The sequence below is a fragment of the Centroberyx affinis genome, unplaced genomic scaffold, assembly GCF_046629955.1.
Source record: "Centroberyx affinis isolate AG114_WGS23_722 - 3 ecotype Tasmania unplaced genomic scaffold, CSIRO-AGI_Caff_v1 ptg004372l_1, whole genome shotgun sequence".
NCBI classification, from domain to species: Eukaryota; Metazoa; Chordata; class Actinopteri; order Beryciformes; family Berycidae; genus Centroberyx; species Centroberyx affinis.
The window spans coordinates 23,030-48,752 of NW_027282066.1; the positions used below are offsets into that span (position 1 = coordinate 23,030).

At 40.7% G+C, this 25,723-nt stretch overlaps 2 protein-coding genes across 2 annotated transcripts; one reads left to right on the top strand and one right to left on the bottom strand.

Annotated features, from left to right (window-relative positions):
* The first annotated feature begins 1,250 nt into the window (after positions 1–1,250).
* On the top strand, positions 1,251–15,619 carry acss1 (acyl-CoA synthetase short chain family member 1). The gene is made up of 14 exons (XM_071543728.1): positions 1,251–1,560; positions 1,829–1,925; positions 2,031–2,230; positions 3,215–3,390; positions 4,072–4,224; positions 4,641–4,788; positions 5,403–5,540; positions 6,208–6,300; positions 10,636–10,748; positions 11,451–11,577; positions 11,701–11,828; positions 13,508–13,571; positions 13,932–14,053; positions 15,435–15,619. Exons 1-14 carry the CDS (start codon positions 1,251–1,253, stop codon positions 15,609–15,611), a joined length of 2,046 nt encoding a protein of 681 aa, XP_071399829.1. The 3' UTR covers positions 15,612–15,619.
* Positions 15,620–15,729: 110 nt separating this feature from the next.
* Positions 15,730–25,111, bottom strand: abcd4 (ATP-binding cassette, sub-family D (ALD), member 4). Its single transcript, XM_071543727.1, has 19 exons — positions 24,755–25,111; positions 24,144–24,262; positions 23,878–24,005; positions 23,009–23,148; positions 22,591–22,707; positions 21,841–21,966; positions 21,273–21,323; positions 20,789–20,883; positions 20,552–20,673; positions 19,865–19,956; positions 19,622–19,711; positions 19,082–19,287; positions 18,384–18,475; positions 18,137–18,173; positions 17,849–17,898; positions 17,624–17,676; positions 17,204–17,280; positions 16,831–16,946; positions 15,730–16,676 (listed from the first exon to the last, which is right to left on the bottom strand). The coding sequence occupies exons 1-19, from the start codon at positions 24,793–24,795 to the stop codon at positions 16,569–16,571; spliced, it is 1,860 nt and encodes a 619-aa protein (XP_071399828.1). The 5' UTR covers positions 24,796–25,111; the 3' UTR covers positions 15,730–16,568.
* Between the last annotated feature and the right edge of the window lie 612 nt (positions 25,112–25,723).

The window sequence follows — 25,723 nt, forward strand, 5'->3', positions numbered from 1 at the left end:
GCTATATTAGTCAGAAGCTATCTAGGTAAACTAGCTAGCTTGCCTGCTGAACTTCCATGATTACAAATGCGTTGGATGAATTGAATGAAGTCATTGCCATTCATACTTTTTTTTTATACTTACTGACCAGAGTTCCTTCTTTGCCATTCAAATTTGACATTAAGCTAACTTGTGCTCTGAAACACTGTGGTTCTTTGGCTCCGCCCACTAAGGTTTAACTCAACCAATAAGATACCTTCTGCCAAATTTCTGCAAAAACTCTGCCAATACCTTCTCTTGTCACCTTGTCTGTGTAGGAACGAGGGAGGCACAAAAATGTTTCCCTAACATTTATGGCAAATGAGCTAACAGTGAAGCTGCATTAAAAAAACGTTTTTTTTTGTTTTTTTTTATAGATTGTTAATCTTATCATTCTGTGACAAGGCAGCTACTTTTATGCAACTTTAAGGCGAAATGTATTTTGGGCAGCAGAGTGGCGTTGTGAGATGGGAGGACTGAGGCCCTGCTGAAGTGCCCTTGAGCAACACACTGAAGCCCTACCAGCTCCAGGCTGCTAGCTGTGCTGTAGCTGAACCTGACCTCTGACCTCCCTGTGTAGGGGGGCAGGCAGAAGGTATCACATGACATGATGATGGCTAAAACAATTTTAATTTGAGTTTTACATTAGGCTACATATGTTGTTTCCCCACAATGTTGTTTATGTAAATAGTGTACATATTGGAAATATTGGAAATAAAATTCAATAATACTATAATGTATAGTTGAAACATTAATAATCCATGTTTGTCTCTGTATTCATGTAATTGTAGCCTAATAAAAAAAAAATTACTGATATATAAACTACAGAATTTCCTGTTCTTGTACATTGTAGTGGTCTAAGAGAGGAAGATGATGTTTATTGGCTTAATACTGGAATTTGTTAGCCAAAAATAAGGCATTTATTGTAATGCAAAATGAAAAGTAGCCTGTTATGTTTTCTGATGTGTTTGGCAAAGGATGCTGAATCCCATAGGCTTAAGCTACTTCACAAAAAAGAAAAAAGTGTCGGCACACATCGGTCTGCGCGCCCCCTTTAACGCATCAGCCAGTCCTTCCTCCCACAAGTTTTCCCAACTTAGTTCTCTGTTAGTTGAAAGGGGAACTTGCAAATATGGTTTGAAATAAAGTATGATTTCTGGGCGGGCGGAGATGCTGTGTAAGCACACTTTTTGATTGTACGGGGTGTTTTAATTGGCAAATAGAGTGACATGATGTGGCTGCTGTGCGGCTGCACTTCAAAGTGTCTCCTCACTTCATCCAGTCGACGGGTCGTCAGATATTCTCATAATTTCTTGGGTAAAAGCTTCAACAAAGCGGCATGTTTGCCCGAGGCAGCTGGATTTGAAGGAGTATCGGACCATTCCGGACTTCAGCAGTTTTCCGTGTCCCAGACCGACAGGTTTTGGGGCGCTGTGGCGCGGCAGAGACTGACTTGGATAAGTCCGTTTCACACTGTGCAGGACTGTGATCTGAGTCAAGGCAGAATTAAGTGGTTTGAGGGAGGAAAGCTGAATGTGTCCGGTAAGATTATTTTATTTTATTAATATGACTAAGACTATTCATCTCTATTTGAAAGGCTTTTGGACACACATTTAGTCATTATAATTTACTATGAAAATGAGATCAGTTCAATCAAGTAAGATAGTGGCCTTATAGGCTGGATTTTTCTCACTCACCCATGAATTAATTATTCCCATGAAAAACACTGTGTGTGTGTGTGTGTGTGTGTGTGTGTGTGTGTGTGTGTGTGTGTGTATGTGTGTGTGTCCGTCCTCTTGGGCACATGCAGTGAACTGCCTGGACCGCCACATACACACCTTTCCAGAGAGAGTGGCCCTGATCTGGGAGAGAGATGAACCAGGGTCAGAGGTCAAGATCACCTACAGGTTAGCAGGTTGGATTTGTGTGTGTGTGTGTGTGTGTGTGTTTGTCACATTGACATTGACATTATTTAATTGAGCTCAGCTCAGCATTGACACATTTTTCCATAGGCAGCTGCTGGAAGCGACCTGCCGCCTGGGCAACCTGTTGAGGCGGCGCGGTGTGAAGAGGGGCGACTGTGTCACCCTCTACATGCCCCCTTGCCCCCTCGCTGTGGCGTCCATGTTGGCCTGCGCCCGTATCGGTGCTGCACACAACGTGGTGTTCGCAGGGTTCAGTGCGGAGGCTCTTGCAGACCGCATCAGAGACGGTGAGGCTCGGACAAGATGACTGACCCGCAGATACTGTCCTGTCTGAGGGATTAGAGGGGATAGAGGTGGTTAACACAAAGATATTAAGTGATGAAACACATATAGAAACAGATGGCACTGTGGCATCTGAGATTTTCTGATAAAGTGTTAGAAAAGGGTGGACTGCCCATCATGAAGCTGCTGCTTAGGCCTCTACTTGTGTCAGTCCAGTCTTCACTGACTGTAACCATTTGCCACAGAATACATTTTTCCAAGGTAGTGCTTATAGAGTGGGAGAGGTCGCTAACAGTGGAAGAAAATGTTTGCCCTCTTCATCTGATTTTTAGGGGCATTTTGGTCTTTTCAGGGGCATTTTTATTGAACTATGAAAAAAATACATTTGCATTGCATAATGGCAAAGAAACACTAAGATTTGTTTAACTCAGGCTGTGTGAACGGTTGTTTTTTGATCAAAAAATGAAAACCGCTCCATTTTTCTCACCCAGAAAGCACTGAAAAGAATCATTTTTTTGCCCCCTCATTTTTAATTTCACAGGCATTTTTGCCCCAAGCCTCTTTTAATTTCTGACCCTGTGTGTCCCAGGATCCTGCAGGGAATACTGATTCAGATTGGAGCTGTGGCTTATCTGATTGGCTGGGTCAAAAGGTGATGATTGGCTCCTGACTTGGTTCATGGGCAGAATTGACTGTCCTTCTCTTTAACCCACTGGACAGGGGTCAGGATCTTTCTAATGGATAGATTTTTGGTATAATCCCAAAAAACTTTGACTTAATTTTTAGGTCACTGACTCCTCTGTGACAAATAGATATTGTTTTTAAGAAGAGCATTTCCCTGTAGCTTACTGTGTCACCATATTTGTACAGAAGTGTAAGTTTGAACTTTGAATTGAACAAAATGGATAAAATTAAAACTGGCAGTATCAGTGTAGTTTATTCCCAAAAATGTACAACCAGTCTGATTTTATTCTCTACTCATATTTCAGCCCAGTCCAGCACCGTCATCACAGTGAACCAGGGCGTCAGGGGGGGGAAGGTGACTGAGCTGAAGAAGACGGTGGACATGGCGGTCCAGAGCTGCCCGTCAGTGCAGCAGGTGTTCGTTGCTATGAGAACAGAGAACCCGGTTGTCATGACAGCCAGGGACGTCGCCATGGAGGAGGTGAGAGAGCAGAAAGCCAATCAGAACTTGATTAAGGAAACACTGGGCAGGTGTGGATGTGTGCAACTGTGTGAATGTGAAGCAGGGCGCTGCTGGGAAAGAGCAAGTGTGCTCAATCAACTTTCCCTGGATAAATAAAGACTAAAAAATGCCTCTTTAGCTGTGTTTTGTATTCATTACTCTGTTATCACTGGGTTTTACAAAAGAACGTTCAACAGATCCTAATGCTGATATGCTTTTTGAAATGTTAGCCCAGTTCTTTACCTTTAATCAACCCATCAATAATTCAGATTTTGCATGCTATCGATAAATCATGTATATAAGATGCACGCCCAGTTGATTTATCAGCAAGCCAAAGCATATTTTTACTCTGTATAGACAATAATGCAATTATAATAAACTTTATTTATAGAGCACTTTTCAAAACCAAAGTTACAAGGTGCTTCACAACAGGGAACAAGTGCAAGGAATAAAATATGTAGTGCAAAAATAGAAACTGAAGGTACAGTAAAAATAAACAGCAAAGACATAAAAAGGCAAAAAATGACATAAATAAATCAAAATCTTAAAGAAATGTTCAAATCCAATAATGAATGAATGCAGGGGGCTCTATTGCTGTCCTATTGTCATTACTCGGGGAGGTTTTCAAAAACAATCTTAAAAGGTGCCTCTGTCCTGCAGGAGATGCTGAGGGAGGCAGTGGTGTGTGAGCCAGCTGCCATGGACAGCGAGGACGTCTTGTTCCTGCTTTACACATCAGGCAGTACAGGGAAACCCAAAGGTCTGGTCCACACACAGGCTGGATACCTGCTGTACGCCTCGCTCACACACAGGGTAACACGATCCTGCGTCTGTATTTGTAAAACGGAAATTGTATTTTAAGCAGTGTAGCTATGCCAACGAAGGCCTTTGGCAGCCAAAATGCCGTCTATAATCCTGTGACTGACCATCTGTAGAGGAAATCTCATCCTGTTCACGGTGGATTACGGCATAATGAAGCAACATTTTTGAAAAAAAAAGTCTTCTAGTTCAGCATTCATTTAATGTGGTGAGTTCAAGGTACTTTTACAGATTCACTAAAAGCTTATGCCAGTGATGAGGCAGCAGAAAAAGGCAGAATATCTCAAACTGCTGAACCATGAACTGACTGAATTATTCCTGTCAGTTTTTCCTCTAACATCTGTTTCTTTATCACGTTGTTCACCTCTAACCGACACACTTCTTTCCGTAAATGTCCTTCTCATCACCAGTATGTCTTCGACTACCATGATGGAGACGTGTTCGGCTGTGTGGCGGACATTGGCTGGATAACAGGACACAGTTACAGCGTCTATGGGCCGCTGGCCAACGGGGGAACCACTGTCCTGTTTGAGAGCACTCCTGTTTACCCCGACCCAGGTACCAATATCAGCAGCAGCACCTTGAATTTAATTTAATGTAATGCATGTAAAGCACTGTAACTGAAAGATTGTTTGTTTGAAAAACTTTCTATTGGATGGTTCAGTGTTTTGCCATTGGATGGAAATGGCAAAACACTGAAACACTACTTGAATTAAAAATAGTTGTTACTACAACTACTACACTACAACATTTACATTTTTCATGAAGGAAAAAGATGCCTTGGTTTAATTTTATCATGATATACATTTTCTGTTATTGAGACACAAGTGTTTCTCCAGGCGCTGTGTGTGTAAAGTGTGTTGGCTCACAACTTCTCCTCAGTGTTCCTGTCCAGTGTAAAGAGCTTTAACTGGGTCTCCTGCTCTGTGAATAACTGTTTACAGTTGAACTTGAACTTCCCATACCTTCCATTCTAAAATTAGGAGCTTTTGTATACAGAGGAATCAGGACCGCTGGGATTTGTTCTCAAGCCCTCTGTGATTCAAGATTCATTTCTCAGCCTTCTGCTCTCATCTTAATCTCAAATTTCTGAATCTGACTTTAGATTTTCAGCATCTTCGCAGTACGTAGTCGAATGTCTCTTTGTGCCATGTATGTCCTGTTGTTGTCAGGAAGGTACTGGGAGATGGTGCAGAGACTGAAGATCAACCAGTTTTATGGGGCGCCGACAGCGATCCGCCTGCTGCTCAAGTATGGAGACCAGTGGGTCAACAAATACGACCGCTCCACCCTCAAAACTCTGGGCTCTGGTATGCCGATCATGATGAGTGCCTAAAAATACCATTATGTGCACATGGGCCCTCTGGGTATTTCTATGCATGTTGCAATGATTTGTTTTTACATTTACTAATAGATCAGAATCACAGAACAGCTAAACTCCATACACACAATGTTGACTAAATGTTTTCCAATAAAGGGGTCATGTAAACCAGCTGGCATGTGTGTCAGCTGTGCACTACACAGCATGATTTAGGAACACATACCACAGTGCACAGGCACATGCAACACCACATGTTTCTGCAGTCCTGTGTAGGATAAACACCAGGCAGATTCCTTTCCTCTAAGCACACACACGTGTCACATACTTTCACTGAAAGTCAAGCCGGCTTGTATGTCTACATGCCTTTGTCATGGACGCTGCCCGCAGGAAAGTCCAGCATACTACACACATGCTCAGTTAGTTTAAATAAAGCTTTATTAGTTTCAAAGAATTTAAATCCTCCTCCTAACATGAGAAACACAGATGGCTACTTCTACTGAAGTACTTTTCCACCTTGAGGGTTAACAAGGTGACTCTCTGTCAACATCAACTCACTTTAATGTCAAAAGAGTCTATGCATTGAGTTCAAAGGACAAATACCCCAAAACACTATATGATGACATTATATAATTCAGGCTATCCTTGTCTTCCCCCAGTGGGCGAGCCCATCAACACCGAGGCGTGGGACTGGTACCACAGAGTGGTTGGGGACGGACGCTGTCCTGTGGTTGACACCTGGTGGCAAACAGGTAACTGTTTGTTTCTCTTGAATACATTTAAATGTGGCGTCTTCCTTGATCTACTGGAACAAAAACAGAAAAGAAAGAAAGACAGCCACCAAAAATGCCAACTGGTTACTAAACTGGACTGGATTTCACAAAATGTGAAAGATGTGAGGCCATAGAAGATAATCTCAGCGCTGTTGTGTCCTTGTCACAATCTGAATACACTACTACTACCTGTGCAGCAACAGTTGAGATATGAACAGTCAAGCAGGACTGTTGTATCTTAGAAGTTTGTGAATACTCAGGGGTTTAAACCACACAGACTCCCTAACCCTAACTAAAATGTTTGTTCACAAACCAAGTGTCACTGAAATAGTAATAAAGCATTTCATTAATTAATAACTAATTGTACAATAAAAATAGACATTAATAAATTTGTTTACAAATTAATTTATTAATTTATGAATAAATAGACTAAATTACAAAGTAATTCATTATTTGATATTTTAATGGGCAATAAAAAGAGGAATTATAAAAAGAATTTACAAATGAAATATGAATCCATCAATAAATAGTTCAAATTAAAAAGGGATTTACAAAAACAACCATAACACAGTCAATAAGTACATCATTTAAAAATACACGAATGAATTCATAAATAAATAATGGAATTTAAAAATCTATTTGAAAATGCAGTTTAAAAAGAGAAAAAAATAACTGGATTCACAAATTGAATTAAGAATACAGCTTTTAATCAGGCATTTAAAAGCACAATTTCCTTTTCTTTTTTTTTTTCTTTTTTTTTTTATATTGAGAGTTTATTGATCATTTTTTACCATTATACAAAACAAACAATAAGCAAGGAAAATTCAAAAGACAACAGTACATAAAAAAAACAAAAAAAACAACAACGGCACAATTTCCTTTTCCATTTGCGTTTCTTCCATTTCCCCGCTACTTTTCCTTTTCCTGTTAGCTATTGGATTTGCTTAGTCTTTTAGCCTCTCCATTTAGCCTTTCCGTGACACTTTGGGCCTTGCCCATACTTGCGTTAGAGAGGCGCACCCGCCTCATACCCTAGCTATCTTTTCCAACACTGTTTAGGCCCAAAGTGTCACAGAAAGGCTAAATGGAGAGGCTAAAAGGAGAAGCTAAATGACCTATTTTTATTGTACAATTAGTTATTAATTAATGAAATGCTTTATTACTATTTCTGTGACACTTGTGGCCCTCCATAGTTACTGAGGTGATGATCTTGCTAATTCTACTTTTCCTGGTCATGCAGGATTAGTTCTGGTAGAATCAATATGCCTGTACAGAGTACAGTTCAATAATTATGCTGCAGGTCCTCTGCAGTGTGTTTTCCTCCAAAACAGACTAAAGATTTTCTTAGGCTTTTCTTATGCATGCTATGCTTAATGCTCATCTGCATGTGGACACTGATACAAGTTATCCAGGCTCTCTGTCATCCAAGGTGTATTTTAAGCATCAGTGATTCATGCATCTTTTGCTATTTATCCAACTGTACTTTGCACATCTGTAATGAAGCCATTGCTGCTGCCAGCTGTGTCAGTGGTGCTAAACTGGAACAATTCTTCGTTGAACATGGCGAATTAAAGTGTTTCTGACTCTGATGCTGTGTGTCTGAATGTTTCGATTGGCTCTGTTCTGTCTAGCAGTTGATTGGTCACTTGGTCACTGGTCTCCTCCCTCCAGAAAGGACAGTTGAGTTCATGAACTTTCCCTTGAACACAACCTCTTCTGCAGCCACTTAAACGGACGATCAGTCTTAAAGGGGAGAGCAGTCTGATCCCTCCCCCCAAGAATAACACTGTTATGTAATATTGTGGATGTGTGCGCGTGTGTGTGTGCGTGTGTGTGTGTGTGCGTATTCACTACACAACTATGCACAGCAACCACACACACCCTTACATAAAGAGATTTTCTATCCCTTCTGGACTCCCGAATCAAACCAGATGTTTTCCTCTTTGTGCCAAATATCTGACCTCAGAGCTCCGCAGGAAAAGCAGAGGCATGAACTAAATCTGCATGTCAACCCTTTTATTCTCGAAACAGAAGAAAGACAGTCGACACTAACACCTCACAGAAGAGCACAATCTTCTTTTTCCTCCAAATTATGATTTTTGAAGGTGAAATAAAGTTTGATTTTATATGACTGTTGTGCCCTTCTTACACCTTTATGATGCTGATATTTATTTCCTTTTTGTCTGGTAAACTCTCACATAAGCCAGTGCATGTTTGGATAGTTTTTTTACCGCAGAATGCAGATGTCATGACCATAGCTGCCAACAGAGCCATTTGACATAATGCAATGTGGCCGTCTGGAGGGGGGGGGCCTCCACACACAATGCAAACGTGACCAGTGGTTTGACTCAGTTCCCAGCACAGAGAAATGTGCACAGAAGGATAATTATTTGTGTTTCAAATAACTATAATGATATTGTCTGTCCTCAATGATGATCATCTCATATTATGTCCTTCCCTCCTTCCTTCCTTCGATTACACTGCTTGCTCTTACCATTGTTTTATTCCTTTATCTATTATCTGTATCCAATTGTACTGTTTTGTTATGTTTTTCTTAATGAAGTGTATTTTTATTATTATAATATGATAGTGCGAACTAGCAACTGTACTATACTATACACTGAATGTACAAAATATTAGGAACACTTCCTCTTTTCATGAAGTGCACTGATGAGGTGAATCCAGGTAAAAACCATTATCCCTTATTGATTCCCCATATTAAATCTAAACCAATCACAAAGGAGATGTAGATAAAGAGAAGTAGACAAGGTAGAGAAGGATTTTTAAGATTTGAGACAATTGAGATGTGGATTGTGCAAAAGGGGCTGCAAGTCAATGTCATATTCATTTTGAACGTTCAGTGTAAATCGTATTGATAGTATAAACTGTAGATCTATACTCTAGGTAGATTTACCCTTAGATAATCTCTGATGTCACTGCAAAATAACCACTATTCCTCTACAAAAGTAGCTTAGGATGAGGCATAATGACAACATGTTTTGAAATCAGCTGATTTCGCTAATAAAATTAATTTTGAGGATGAACACAGGATCAGATTGACCCTATGTATTTCACCCTCAATCCCTCCAAATTAGATTGAGTAATGACCAAATGGAGCAAAACGATGTTAATTACCATACAAATGGCAAATATATATAATTAATTGACGATAATTAAACATCAGAGCATCATGAGCTTGAGAATTACAGACACAGATATGACCCAAATACCCTACTTCAGCAAAACGGATTATGTTGTTATGTTATTTTCCTGGAGCTGTTTTTCCAATTAGGAGTAAATGGCATTATTCATAATTGCCATTGGGTTGATCTGGGTGCAAGTAGCCCATTTAGAGAGAAAATGAGATTTTGATCTGCTGATGGCATACGGCCCCATGTGGAAACACACAGAACTGGTGGGGTGAGAAGATGCAGGAAGATAGGCGGTTGAAATGCTGCTTAGCAGGAATGTAGGGATGAATGGTTTCTGGAAAAAGGGAAATCCAAGACACTGCAAAACTTACTTTTTAGCTTTTATTTAACCCGAGAGACTGAAAGGAAAAGTAGCACCAAAAGTGTTGTAGACCCATTTGGGTATGGAAGCGGAGAAAGAGGAGGATTGTAAATATAGACTCTTATTGAAAAGTGTTCATGATTTTGGGGACTTTTGTCCAGAAGTCTCGGTTGTAGCTGATTTGAATAGGATGCCAGTTGCTAATGCTATTGTGGGATCATCTGTTGTGTCCTAGTTACAACAGATCCCCTCTGCTGCTGCCAGCGCTGTTGCCACCAACACCACCAGGCGGATTACCAGGGTCCCAGAGAGCCAGGCGAACCTAATTGCGTTTAATTTACTTAGCATGGCTGTAATTCGACAATCGGCATCTGTAGTGATGAGAGGGGCTTATGCTAGGTTCACAAGGTGGTAGTTTCCAAAAGGCCTGCAGGTCCCTCGCTCTGTAATTCAGCCTCTCTCCTCTGTCACTGTCCTTGTCTTTTTTTCATTCCACTTTCTCTCTCACCTCCATTCCACTGCATCTATATAAATCAATATTCCTGATGCGGTAGTTCTTTGTCTTTGCTGTGACAGTGTTGCACTTGATAAAAAGGTCAAGAGTCAGTCTGGCTCAGGTGTGGGAAGACATGCATCTACTACTGTGACTGAGGTTCTGCCCCTTATTCAACCTGCCAGCCTCTGTCTGTTACTTCAGTATCAGGTATTCGTATTTAACAGTGGATATTTGTAAAAATGCATCATTTCATTTTGTTAGTTTTTCACACACGGTGTCTTTGTTGTTTTGCTCTGTGTTCCCAGAGACAGGTGGCATCTGCATCGCCCCGAGGCCGTCAAACCCGGACGCAGAGATTGTCCCAGGAATGGCGATGAGACCCTTCTTCGGCATCAGGCCGGTGCTCATGGACAGCGAGGTGTGGGAGCGAGTGTGTGTGTGTGTGTGTTTATTTATGCGGTCATATGTAGCGTGCCACCCATGCAAAAGCTGGATGTCTGGGAATGGCCTGAGGGGGTCAGATTGGGATTATAAAACAGGCAGCAGCTGTGTCACTTTTGATACTCACCCTTCTCCCACCCTTCAATCCCGCTCTGTGCGTGCCAAATGCCCTATTAAAAATCTGTCATACGACTGTGTGGCGACTGCAGTTGCTTTTGCTCTTGAAAAGCACAGATTGTCCAGACAGTTGGAGTGGTGTCTCTGAGCTGATCTCTCTACCCCCACCCTCTCACCCAAACACACACACACACACACACACACACACACACATCATTTTGAGAGGCACAACATTCTCAGGGTTTAATCTGGCATTTAGAGCATTGCAACTGTGCCTGTTTTCTGTGACTTTGACAGAAACCGTTTAGTATCAATGTCCTGTAGTGGCTAGATCAGAAGGGGATGATTAACAATGTGTATTAACACCAATTACACCAATCATACAATACTTGGTGCAAATCATATTAGTACTATTACAAATATGTCCATGTCTAATTCTTACTAAAGTATTTATATGCACTAATTACATTGATGATCACTCAGTTTACTTTGCAACTTTACTTGTTCTCCCTTTTACTCGTCTCATCCCTTTCATTTAGCGCTGGTTTTTGATTTTGTTCAGGGAAAGACGCTGACTTCCAACAACACGTCTGGAGCTCTGTGTATAGCCCAGCCTTGGCCTGGTATGGCCCGCACCATTCACAACGACCACCAGAGATTCACTGAGACCTACTGCCAGCCGTACCCCGGTACGTTATACTCATGGACAAACTCATTCGGACTTCCTGGAAATGTTTCTCACTCTACACTGCCTCAATCAAGACAAAACTGGACTGTTTACGCTCTTATTTCCTCTGTTATCATGCCTATAGGTTACTTCTTTACTGGTGACGGCGCCTATCGCTCCAAGGAGGGCTACTACCAGATCATCGGTCGCCTTGATGATGTCATCAACGTGAGTGGTCACAGGATTGGGACTGCTGAGCTAGAAGATGTAGTGGTAAGCCAATGATTAACTGATTTTTTTTAATGGCTTTTTAGCGCTTGCTTTAATTTTTGTCTGAAATGCAAGATGGCAGCATTTACACATTTTTGGCAAATTCAGTTGTTTTCAATTACTAAATTCAAGGTAAAAAGTTCAAATACCAACTGTCCCCAGGCCTGTTAAAGTCATAAAGGCATGAGTCAGGTACCTAAGCACACATAAAATAAAATGCACAAAATGGAAGGCTAAGGATTGTTGAATTTGACAATTTTCTGCTGTAATGTTCTCGGCCTAAGTGTAGGTGCAGTGCAAGTATGGTGTACTGTAAGCGTTCATGTGGATTAAAAAAAAACAATGGAGAGTGGTCTTGCATTTCAATCATTTACTGTGTATCAGTATTAGAATTCTAAAGATTTGATAACTGAGTCAGAGTGGGAAAAAGTCCAACCACACCAAATAATTGGTTCCAACTGGATTATCAGTGCACCATCTTTTGGAGGGAGAACATGTTGCTGAATTGGTCCATGGTGCTGAATCCTCTGACGAACCTGTGATTGGTGAACACTTAAGTGTCGCTCTAATAAGGAAGAGTGTTGGGGTGACCGATGTTCGGTTTCTATGTGACTCAAAGTCTGGGAAAGGGCAACTGAATCCTCAAAAAGTTGTTTGAAGGATGTTTTTCCCAGCATCTTACTTCTTGCAATAAATCTTCTGAATGCAAGCAAAGAAACTTTATTGTAACATGCGTCCCTTGCAGAATCCAAATCATTTTGTCACTCCATTGACCACAAAGGGATTTCATTGCTTGGCTAAAATTTTAGTTCACTGCAAAGTAATCATTCTGTCAGTCTACAGCTGAAGCTGAGGGGTGGACATTTTCAAGATAGTAATTATTTACTTGTCAGCTCATGCTCCCATCAGCGACCCGGCATCTCAGTTCTGAGTGTTTTCTTCAGTGAGGCCATTCTCATTCTGGAAGAATCAGGCTTGTGCTACACTCAACATTGGCTCAGACTGTGCATGTTATGCTGTGTCACTGGCATCAAAAAACACATGGATCAGTTTCTGTGTATAACCTAGTGCCTTTGTAGAACATAACAAGGTATATGCTGGACTACTGAATTAAAAAGGGTATAAACCATTGTACATGGCATGGTAAGAACCTGCTCATTCCATGGGAAAAAACATTTCAGTCTAACTTCTAAGAAAATCAGTAGGCATTTCTTAAAAACATATTGATGTATACACGGTAGCCATTCACCAAACTGGCCTCATAAGACACATCAGTCTGGTTCTGTGAATCTGTTCTACTGTCTTTAATAAGCTACATTATATTGAGTCAGTCATCCAATTCAGTTGTGATGGTAACGAAACATTTCTAAATATAGATTCATATGAAAGCAATTTTGAATAATTGCTATAAAAGTCGTGAACAAAACAAAATCAAAATATAGTGGGAAACAAATTTTACATTTTTGAGTGTACAGGTATTCTCAAGTTTATAGGTGTTCTAGCTTCATTAAAAGTGCCTTTAAGTCCTTTTTCCAATGTGTTAAACTTAAACCAAAGAACCCCGTTTTTCCCCTACATTTTGTACTCCATTCAACACTTCCTGCCAGTTTTTGCCAAACCTCCAGTTTCGCCTTTACCATGAAGTGTAGTAAAGTTGATCCTCATTCTGCCCTCTGTTACAGAACCAGTGCCCTGCGGTGGCCGAGTCTGCTGTCATAGGTTACTCACATGACATCAAAGGACAAGGTAAAAAGGAAACCTTTAAAGGTTTCATTCAGTCAAATCTGTGTTTCCACCATTACTGAGTCCTCTGGGATGAATATCAGTTTATAGCAAAGTCAGCAAATAGTGAAAAACATTCAACACTGATATTGGAGTTGTAGCAACTTGAAATCTCCAACTGGAAAGCATCTGTAGATGTACATAGATTATGTATTACTAATGTTAATTATCTCACAAATAGTTGTGAAATGTGTCATTGTTGCTAACAGAAGAGAAGATATTCCCCATAGATAATGTTTCTGTGGTGATCTCCCCCTCACCTTACTCACATCGCTCATGAGTTTTCATGTGAGTGCAGATCGTTCTCTCTCTCTGCTGTGCCAGGTGTTTATGCCTTTGTGGTGCTAAAGAAGGGAGTGGATGTCCAAGAGGCCGAACTGGCCCGGCAGCTGCAGGACATGGTGTCCAAAAGCATCGCCAAGTACGCCTCTCCAGACTTCATCCAGGTATTGACATTGTTTTACTAATTACTTTAACTAATCAATGATTCACAGGTTTTAATTTCCCCTCCCTGCTGGATGTCTCTGCTTCATGCTGCACTGGAACATCGTTTGTACTTACACTGCTGATCACTTTAGTTGGCTCTTTTCTAAATGTAGTGATGGGAGAGTCATGAAACAGTTAACGTTGGAGCCGAGTTGTTTGTTGTTTGGAGGATTATCTTCTGAATATAGTCTCGTAATGAGCTAACAGAACAATAACTCAGGCCAGATGGGACAGACTGCACAGTGACGTGTCGTACTGGTACAGTCTGAGACCAGAGTGGCTGGTTTTCAACAAGACTAAAGTACAGAGTTAAGACCAGTTTTCCTTTCATATTCTTCTTGATTATAGTCAAGGAGGCCTGGTCTCTGATCCTATATTAGAATTACTTTACTGAGAAGATTGACAAGTATGAACATTTTTGATTAATTGTAAGTGTGCAGGAGCATTCAATTAGGCATACATGACTTTTGAGCCATATCCAATAATTTTCATGATAATCCCAATAACATTTAACATTATAGACCATTTTCATAATAATCTGTGAAATACAATTACCTAATCAGTCACATACAGTACTGTGCAAAAGTCTTAGGCACATGTAAAAGAAAAAAAGTAAAGCGAAGATGCTTTCAAAAATAATTAAATGAAAAGTTTCTAAATATCAAAAAATGTACTATAAAGAGCAGTCTGCTGACACACTAATGCAGAAAAAAAATAAACATCTAAGACACAGTTTATATAAAAACTCTTGGGTGCCTAAGACTTTTGCACCATACTGTATGTCTGATTATAGTTTATTTCATTGTTGATCAAAATGCTTGTCATCAGACTATAAAGTTGCACTATTCCATTAAAATCTCATTGAGCAGGGCTTGGTTTTTCAAATATATGGTGACACTACCCACTGAGCAAAAGACGTGATTTCCACGCGTCTATGCTTTAGCTCTCATATAGCCCAGGATCATTACGGCTATGTATAGACCTATTTTAGACCAAGCAGTAAATACATTATTACAATGAAAAAACATCTGTAAATACCAAAAATGTGCACCAGAGAAGTCCTGTAGACTAGCCTACAAGATAATTATCTGAGCGCAAGAAGTAATTTCAACATTGCGTCTATGCGTAGCTCTCATATAGCCTAGGATAATTTTGTCTATGTATAGACATCTAATAAACTTTCACTTTTCAACCCCATTTAAACTTAATTTAGCCTAGACGGCTATGGCCATTTAGACGTGTTTTTAACGTCTAATCAACGTAAAATTGCTCAGTGGGTAGGATCATCTTTGCTCCACTGACTTTTGTTTTTTGTATTAACATTGATTTGCAATCTCATAGTTTGTCCGGCGGCTGCCAAAGACACGCTCAGGCAAGATAATGCGGCGGGTGCTGCGGAAGGTGGTGGAGCGCGACTTGGACGGGCTGGGTGACCTCAGCACGCTGGACGACCCCGCCGCAGTTCAGGAGGTCATCCAGGGTCACCAGGATCTCTGTGGTAAAGAGCAACCGCAATGATGTTTGTCTGAAAACTGAGCAATTTGACGCAAGGTAGGCAGATTCTTGTCTAAAGAGGATGTGGTAGTGTTGATGCTCGCGCCTTTTCCACTTCATTTTTATACCAGCCACACTTAAATTACCGATCCATTCCACCAAACCAGACAGAAGGGTTTCTGAAGATGAAGTATGCGCCACTGTATCAAGAATGAAGAATGTAAGATTGTTCAACCTTTCTGTCTTTATTGTACAAACGAAGATTTTTTGTAATCAGACAAAAACATAATAGTCCTTTAAAACTGTGTGCATGTGTATTTTTAAGTTGTATATCGATGTAAACCACTCTTGATATGAAGTTACTAAGAGGTGAAGAACATGAAGTGTTTTATTACAAAATTGTGTCATACAGTAGTAATATTTCCATATAACCATCGTGAACAAAATACAATAATCAGGCACTTAATAAAAAATGATATTTTACTGAGTCTAAAATGTCCATTCTCTTTCCTGGGTCATTTTTTCCATGATAGTCAAATTCACGCTGATAATTATCTGGACAGCCAAACCAATTCTTTGGTATAAGTATACAGGTCCAGTATATTTTGGTCGACTCTGAGTGCTGACAAGGGTTCAGCTTCAGCTTCCCAGCCCATAAACCTAATCCAAACAGCCACTTTGTTTGGAGTTATGTAGAGTAACTGAGTCACCCCGGTTCCCATCTATTTTCTCAACTTCTTATTTAACCAGGCAAGTTGGCAAAAAAACACCTGTGGACTTGTTGTGGACTGTGTTGCATAGAGAGGGACGATAACATTCATATACACAAACTGGCCGTGTAGTGTTGGCCAGTGAGCGGCTCCACTGGAGCAGCTGTGGTTCAAGGACCTTGCTCAAAGGCACTTACATTGTAGTTATTGATGAATGGGAGTCTTTCTTGTTCACCTTTTCCATAAAGATCCTTCTAGCTCGTCCAGGGATTCAAAGCGGTGACCCTGCTTCTCTGAGAATTAGGCTGCCGCCACCTGCTTTTAACTTGGTGAGCTCCCACTGGCCGCCTCCACACAGCTTCAACTGGACATCATGGTACTGTTAGAAACAGGAAGACAGACAGTTATTACCACTGACAGATTTACACTTTGATCATGTAATGACTAATCAAGGCTAACCGCAGTCATCCATTTAATATGCCAAGCTGGTTTGGGACGCCCAGCCTGGACTGTACAGCATGCATGTTCAGTACCTTCTCCAGGCTGCTGCGGTGTCCCAGACTGACCAAAGTCATGCCGAGCTGTTTACAGGCTCGGTACAGCTGAGCCTCCGCCTCCTCGGTCAGAGCGCTGGTGGCCTCATCCAACACTGGGAGAAACACACCAGAGGACAACAGTTTAATTGATCTGCCGCCTGGGTCATCTTTAACGCAGTCAAATGTTTTATATCCAGAGGTACATTCAACGTAAGATGTTAATTTAAAGACAGTAGGCAGTCCCAGCTCCTCTCAAAGTCCTGTTGGCTTCATCAAACACAAGCAAGCTCAGTGTCAGAATCGCTATCATGACAACCTTTATCCTTCCAGTGCTTTAATAAATACAGAACAGAGATCCAGGAGAACAGACCTGCATATTTGGGCTGCAGGTAGAAGAGGCGTGCAAAGCAGAGGCGCTGCATCTCGCCTGGAGACAGGACATCATACCTGCAGAGAGAAAACAAGTTCAGATTCTGTATAATCTCACAGTCCATTTCTGGCGATGATGAATAATACTTCTTGCTGAATACGGGAAGAGGATTGTGGGGGTGAAAATTTGCAGGTAAGGTGTTAAGATTCATAGTTAAAGTAAATTTTTCACGAAAATACCACTTTTATTTCCTTTTAATTAGATAGTGCTGAATAAAAACAAGTTTGCTAGAAAAGGATAAGACAAGTTTGATAGAGTACAGGAGGAGTGAAGTATCTCAGCCTGACAGTAACAATAGACATATTTATTGTTACACTATGACCCTCTGTTGTCTCTTATCCTTCTTGTGTTTCCTCTTACCAGTTCCATTCGACCTTTTCATCCAACCCGCCTGTCCGCTTCAGGAGGCTAGACTGGAGTAGTGGACAGAGATTAGGTTTGATTCAGGATCGATTTATGTTCAAGATTCAAAATGAGTTAACGCCGCATTCAAGGTGAATACATAGTAAAATACATAATAATATGTGAAATAAAAGTGAAATACAGGATTTTTTGCTTAATACAGTATAGTAATAATTAACTCACCACTCCTGCTAGTTCCAGAAATTGTATAATTCTGTCATCATCCACTGACCCTGAAAAAGGAAACCCATATTACGTATATAACTCACTATGGGACTGAGAAAATTATTGGTAGTGTGTAGCAGTAATTCTACCAGGCAGCATCAACACAGATTTACAAGTAAAAGCCAAGGCCCAACATCTCAGTTTAGACTGATTAGAAATGTCACCCTGTATTCATTAAACCTCTTAGAGCACATACAGTTTTAATACAGTGCAGTTAGTTAATGACTGCAGTATGCGACATCATACCTGATGCAGGGTAAATATCCTTCAAGGGGTAGATCACCTGTTAAAGAGAAAAGTTCTGGTAAATCCTTATTCACAGTGTTCGTGTTTGATTCCTGTAAATTTCAGAACTGTACATTTGTTAAGAAAAACACTGTACAAATACATTTATTAATTGAAAGGCTTGAGGCAGTTAGCAATGGAAACAAGCAAAGTCTCTAAAGGAAAACAACTTTTAAAAGGGGAACTATGTTTTGGGTGAGAGAGCTACCTGTTCTCGGAGCGTGCCGTCAGTCAGGTACGGCTTCTGGGGCAGGAAGAGCGTCCCTCTGGGTCCGAAGCACGTGGTCATCTGGACAAAACCTGAGGAAAAGAAAAACATGAAGCGACTAATGTGTGCAGAAATCACAATATCACACCCCATCTTTTTTGGATTCCTTTGACTTTCACGTTTCTGCAGTACAAAGTATAAATAAATATATATAATAAAAACAGGGCTTCCAGGCCTTCCCCCACCCCTAATAAAAATAGCTACATAGAAAAAAAATGGAACTCTAGTATTGCTGTTCACTATTGTTTTCGATACTCCTGTATTACTGTTCTTTAACGTTTCCATGTGCAGGCTGTGAAAATAAATTTCCTCTTGGGAGAACAATAAAGTATCTATCTAGACAAAAAAGAAAAAGAAAAACAACACATTAATATGAGTGATTTCAGTCATTAATTTTTTAAACATGAATACCCATGATGTGAATAAGATTATATACGGATATGTAAGTCACATACAGTACACCAAATATTCTAGTCAGGGATCATTATTACTGTCCAAACAGGTCAGGAAAGGACCTCAGATCTTTGCACACCTCTTCATTTAGGCCCTGTCCCGCCATATAATTGCACTAAACTCAATTAAATTCAATCCCTCAACCCTCCCTTCGTCTCTCTCACTTGACCAACAGCCTCTCTCACCACTGTCTGCCTCCCACAGACGGTTGAGGACCCTCAGTAGTGACGTCTTGCCGGTGCCGGTGTTCCCCACCACGAGCAGGTTCGTTCCCTGGCTGATCTTCAGACTCAGGTCCTCCACCAGCAGCTGGTCTGAGTAGGGAGACTTGTAGGACAGATGGTCCAGGATGAAGGCGGTGTCCGCTGGGCCTCCGTGGACGTCAAAGTCACTGTGTGGAGGGAGGAAACGACAGAACAAAGACCGGTTGCTGTATTATTTTGAATATATCACCTTCAGGACTCTCTATTTGTCTCATTCTTATCTATATCGTATTCTCTGCTGCTGTGGCAACCCAAATTCCCCATGGGGATCATTACAAAATTTAATCTAATCTAATATTAGGCACTCTAAAGTGCATTCTGTTGGTTAAATAAACTTTATTGTATTTTGGTGTGTTATGCATGCATTTGGTGTGGTGTTTGCTTTGTACTTGAGATCACCAATTAAGAGATAGTTGCAACAGAGGAGAATGTGAAACAGTCTTGAGACAAACATGGTCCAACCTGTCGAAGTCGTAGCTTTCCCCTGACGCCGGGTCGTAGTCACACTGCGTCCGCAAGATGTCATCCATCACCTCCCTCAGCTCCCCAATCCTGACCATAACACACACACACACACACACAGATTCATAAAATGAAATGGTGGCTGACATACACTAATGCTGCTGTGGTCATCTGTCCTCAAGGAGGTGAATTACACACGCACACACACACACACACAACATGATGAGTATGCAGTGTGTGTACCTGTGGGTGTATCCAGCCACATCTGACAGAGTGGTTGACAGGTCTATTAGCTGTGTGAAGCCATTTATCAAGTAGATGCACACAAAGGCATTCTGCATATGAAAAGGAGAGGGAGAACCAGAGAAAGTAAAGCAGAGAGAAAAAAAAGCATGAACAGAGAGAGACAAAAGATAGCAGCAAAAAGGTATATAAGACAATAGCCTGAAATTTACTACTTTATGATTCTAATACTTTCTTGATTATGCTTGCCTACATCCGACATATGAAGCTACTGTAATACCCATTTACAGTCATCGAGGATTCTGAGTGAGTTTAATGTTTTTCAGGATAGATAAGCTTTGCTGCCATCCAGTGGTCAAAGTAGCAACAAAATTCACTCTCTTCAAATGAGCTGGCTATTCTAAGATGGAGACATATTATGATCAGGAGAAACATTCATGATATTTGGACTGCCAATGTGTAATTCTAAAATTTGTCTTTTTTTGGTTTTTACCTTGCCAGCACTTTTTTGATGGAGGCCAAGTTTTTGTACAGAAGGAAACGGATGTATTTTCTCATACAAAGCCGATATGCCTCCTAAGTTGACAATAAGCCATTAAACAGCCCTTTAATGGCTTTTTCTATTTTGCTCAATAACTACAAGTTCTGAAACAATACAAAAACCCATGGAAGTGGATGAATGCGTACCTTACTGATGAGCGCACTGAGCTCGCCAGGGCTGAGACCGTCGTAGATACCAGTGAAAATGGGGATGGCGATAATGATGTAGCTGAGGAAACCTCCCAGGTAGTCAAAGGTGTTAACCCCAACTGAGAGAGGACAGGGCAGAGGTTAGCTCCAAATGCACCTAATGACAGGTGTGTGTGTGTGTGTGTGTGCGCGCGCACGTGTGTGTGTGTTTGTGAGAGATAAGGATGGTCTTACTATAAAGCCAGAGCTCCTTGTTGATTAGACTCTTTTGAGTATGCAATAGAGTCTGCAATCTTCGGTCAGTCCTCATGTGCTCCACTTTACCAGCTCTATACGCACAGACAGGCACAAACCACTTACACAAGTATGAGGAAAAAAACAGACAGACTACAGCCAGGTACATAACATCCTTACATCTGGGCAGATACCATGAACCACTTATTGGGAAGAATAAATTGTCAAACCTGAGTTAAAACACATTTCCCAGCATTTGTTTTAAACTGCTTGGAGCACAGGATGGGGTTTGTCATATCAGGACAATTCAACTAGTGCCAGGAAACTATACTAAATAGACTTTTACCTACCTGTGATTGTCTAAACTTTCTGGCATTGTTTGTATTTTCCTATGTGGCAAACCCTTCCTACCTGGCTCCTGGGCAGGACAAAACAAATGATAAAAAGTTGACCCAGGTCTGTAAATGATGTGCATGTGTCTAACCTGTAAAAAGCTGCAGACTCTGCGTTGACGCGGATCTGCATGTGCTTGAATCTAGAGAAACAAAAACATCACCATTTTTGTGAACATGTGTTTTCATCTTCTTTTAAACCACACAGCACAATGAAAGATAAATTTTCTTCCAACGTAATTATCTCCCCACCATCAAAAACTGTCACCATTTCAACCTGTGATAATAAGATGGAAAAAGATTTGATTTAGCTGACACATATCCTGTGATATTTCCGTAAAAGGCTTTGGGCCAAAGTCTACATCAGTAACTTCCTCTTTAAACAACTGGTTTCTGTGACAATAAACTTTGGAAGGACACGCATCCAATAAAAATGGCTCAATATCCAACCACTTTGTTACGGTTCAGCATGTCATTGCTAAATACTAACATCTGCCATTCAAACTTCTTTTGTCTAGTTTAGTTTCCTGATCAGTTTAGAAAACACAATACGTGTCGAGTGGCCACGTCAAGTCAATCCAGCTTTGCTTGTTTATCAGCACAAGTTCTTCCTTTCACAACATTGTGTATCTGTCACATGTTACACCGCATTCAACTTACCTGAAGTCTCCCTCCAGTTTTTCTTGTTCAAACAGAGTCGACACAATCGGCCCCATAAGAATTTTGTTGGCAATGGTCCCGATGACAAAGTAGCCAAAGATACTCACAGGACCAATCCAGCCAGTGCTGCGAGGAAGAGAAGCAGATGTGGGTGATATAATAAGAAGAAGAATAACAAAAGGAATTCATATCCACCATCTTCACATTTGTTTCTCACAAAAGAATTTGTGGCAGCAGTTCTCAAACCACTAATCACACTGTGTGTACGTGACTCATGTTTGAGTGGACGAATACTTGTGGGTTTGTGTCTCCACTCTTTTTGTGCAGTTGCACGTATTTCTCCCACTTTCTGTCTTTCTTAACTGTCTACTATCCAAAATACTGATAAAGTTAATGATGACGGGTGGACTGTCTCCTCTTCTTTTTCTTCAAAGCAAAAGAGAGCACATTGGATGGGTAGAGCTAAAATCTTTTATACTTCACAAAAGTGGATGCGTCACTCTGCAAAATGTCAACAATGGTCACAGCTGGAAACATCCTCAGTCTCATAAACATTGCTAAACTTGCTAAACACTTGTTGAGAAATTTCAACAACTTACATCTGCGGGAGAAATGTGGGAAATGTGACGCTTTGAAGCGTAATAAATCACCATGCATGTCTCTGGTGACTGACAGGCATCATCCAAGTGTGTTCAAAAATGCTAATATGTGGGTGAAACTGCATTGCATACTGCCATGCTACAAACTCACCTGTAAAAGCAGTGGTAGGTGTAGTAAGCCAGGGTGAACGGTGAAACAATCAGACGACTTGCCATGGTGCTCATCTGCTTGCACAACCTCTCTACATCCTGACTGATTCGCTGGTCTCTGCAAATCAAACGGAAACAATCACAAAGAAAAACAAATCAGAACTGATTGACTAAACCGTACTGAAGCATATGATCATGTTTCATATTCAAATGGCCACATGGTCTAATACCACTTTAAAATATAAAACATTTCTATATGCTATATTTTGATGTATGACTCTTAATAAACATCAGTTATATGAACAGTTTTGTATTTGTATACTTGTAACTGCTGACAAACTGAGATTTGGTTTGTGTTTATTTTTTAAACAAGCAGTAGATTAGACAAACTGGACAAAAAGAAAGCCCTCCAGGCTTACGGGTTATCTATGTCCTCTCTGAGGACATTGAGTGTGTAATAGACTCTGCCTTGGAAGTAGGCGGTATGGAGGCTCTCAGTTAGCATCTTCCTCCAGTTGACATACATCTGACTGCAGATGTACTGGTCCACACTCTTCATCTGGGAGAGGGAGATCGAGAGAGAGAGAGGAAAGGAGGAAAAGAGTGTATTAGAAAATATAAGCGATGGAGAGATGAAAACATGTAGCTGCATGATCAGAGAGCAAGCAAGCAATCGTTTCTCAATATAATCCACAGCATTATACAGACTAGTGGTAAATGAACTACCTAAATGATAATAAATGGTAAATGAACATCTAGTCCAGTTCATCTGAAAAAGAATGCGGTCTAATATACTCTATATCAAACTTCTATTTTCTGAGAATAGACCAAAATGTGTGGGTGTTTCTCACTTTCGAAAGCAAAAATACACACACACCAGTTTCAAGAGCATGCCCTTTAAAGCAGGGTTATATAATCAGCAGGTCAGGCTGTCCTGACCTCGTACAGATGCAACTGTCTTTTAAACCTGCAGTCAAAAGTCAAATATGTTGTTATGCCATAAAATATAGAAAATCGCTTCATGATGCAACCATGCTGAAGTCAAAGTTTTGTTGGGTACGCATCTACATGTGTCTGCTGGAAGATAATGAATGAAGAACAGAGGACTGGGCCCAAACGTGACAAATTCAACAGTGTATTTAAAGCCTCAAAAGGTGGCAATTGTGGGATTGTGGCAAAGATCAGGTTCAGAATGATGAACTAGTTTAACTGATTCGTGCCAGTGTCATGTAGGTCAACTTTACCCATTTGTCTATCCACTGCATCCCCCACTGCTGCATCAACTTACTGTGGAGTTGAGCAGTATGAGCACCATAGCGAGGCCCACCAGATTCCTGAAGCCCGGGTAATCTTTGTCAGCCAGCACCTTGTAGAACTGGCTGGGAAGGACACCCACTTGGTAAATGATCAGCTGCTCTGATGGCAGGAAAAAAAAAAAGATGTGTTAGTGCATTGTTAGGAGACAACTCATTAGGTCATTGCTTAATGTATTTTGGCTATCATGCTTCTTCTCTTGCACATAACAATTATAGGTTTTGTAATTGTAGCAGTTACCTGTCAGAGTGACCCCAAGCAGCGTACCAAACATCAGGACATTCTGGCTGGTCCATGATGGAAACAAGACCTTCTGGATACTGCAGAACCTCTGCACAAACCTCCAGTCTAACTTTGGCCTGGGTTAGAGACAAGGAGAGAGATGGGGAGAGATTACAAATCCTCAAATCTTATGCACCAGACACATGAAACCTACATCCCATACTGCCATGCACCTCCCGAATAGTGTGATTCAGTTATGTTGAAATACTTTGCATCAGTCACTTACACTGCTGGTGGTAATATTGCAATACTAGAATTCCTACAGCCTACCGCATTGCTCCACTATGTTGCCTTGTTGCACCATTTATGTTTTACATTGTCTTGTTTTTGCTCGTTGAACAGAAATGTACTGTGCACGTGTAAGGTCAAAGGTGACAATGCCAATAAGCCTGAATCAAACTGAACGTAATGCATCAAAACTAGCAATGAGGAAAAATATACTGAGTTTAAATGACCTGAGGAATAACACCGTTAACAGCAAATGGCTAACGGTAGGTTGTGTGACAGTTGTGCGCCTAACAACCAGTTTGCATGCAGGTTCATCATTAGTAAAGTTAACCTGGTCTTACCTTTTTGTCTCTCTGCCATTTGTCCTTTCCAAACGTGGCATCTGCACAAGCACCAGGTGACCAGTTTCTCAAGTTCAAACTTCTCATGGGTTTTGAGGACTAACGCAAGCTAACTTTAACCAACTAACTGTTAGTTAGCTTAGAGAGTCAGCCAGAGAAAGGGGGTGTGAGCTAACCTACAGCAACAGTCGGTAACATTAGTTAGTGGTGGTGTGTGGGTGATTGATATCGGTACAAAATTACAACATTAACTAAAGTAGATCGTTCGGTTATTCCCTTCACAACTAGCCTCACTAAACAATGCCGACATACTAGCCTAGCCCAGCCTAACCGAGTCTAACACAGTCCACTACACTCTCCAAGCAGACGCTGAAGTCTGTGTAGGTAAATAAATTCGGGCTGTGTTCCGCCAGGCAACTTCCGGTCTGATTTTTCAGAATAAAAGCTTAATTTCTGCAAATCCACAGCACTCAAATATTGACTAAGAAAAAAAACAACTTATTTTTGCACAATTAGTATGATTATTATTATTGTGAAAATCAGAATACATTTGGACACCAAGAGCAGGTGAACAAAAGCAAGCCTTTTTTTTTTTTTTTTTCAAATGTTCGAAGATTAGCTTTTCAGTGTTGACAGCATATTCATATTATCACTTAGGCGATATGCATCCAGCGTTGGTATTACAGTGCAGTGAATGGTAAATGTATGCAAAGAAAGTGCCAGGAGCCCAGGCCCTCCTGCTGTAAACCACTGAGCCACTCACCATTAACACTTAGTGCTAATATGTAGCAAATTCAAGAGATCTGATTTGCACAATGTATTTTGCGAAACATCTTATGTCTAGGGAATTGTGAAAATGTGGGAAGACAATTAAATAAAGATTACTGCTTAGGTTTACTCATGTGCTTCAACTCCATCCACATCATGTACTATTCCTGAAAAAGCCCATTACAGTTAGGCTTAGCTTAG

Bases quoted from the DNA above. Each gene is read 5' to 3' on its own strand.
- abcd4 (XM_071543727.1), bottom strand. From the start codon at position 24,795: ATGCCACGTTTGGAAAGGACAAATGGCAGAGAGACAAAAAG. The intron at 19,288-19,621 runs GTTGGACCATGT...CCCTCCACACAG, and splicing joins GAAAGCTACGACTTCGACAG to TGACTTTGACGTCCACGGAG. The intron at 18,174-18,383 runs GTAGCTCTCTCA...TCTCTTTAACAG, and splicing joins ACGGCACGCTCCGAGAACAG to GTGATCTACCCCTTGAAGGA.
- acss1 (XM_071543728.1), top strand. From the start codon at position 1,251: ATGTGGCTGCTGTGCGGCTGCACTTCAAAGTGTCTCCTCACTTCATCC. The intron at 4,225-4,640 runs GTAACACGATCC...TCTCATCACCAG, and splicing joins ACGCCTCGCTCACACACAGG to TATGTCTTCGACTACCATGA. The intron at 6,301-10,635 runs GTAACTGTTTGT...CTGTGTTCCCAG, and splicing joins TGACACCTGGTGGCAAACAG to AGACAGGTGGCATCTGCATC.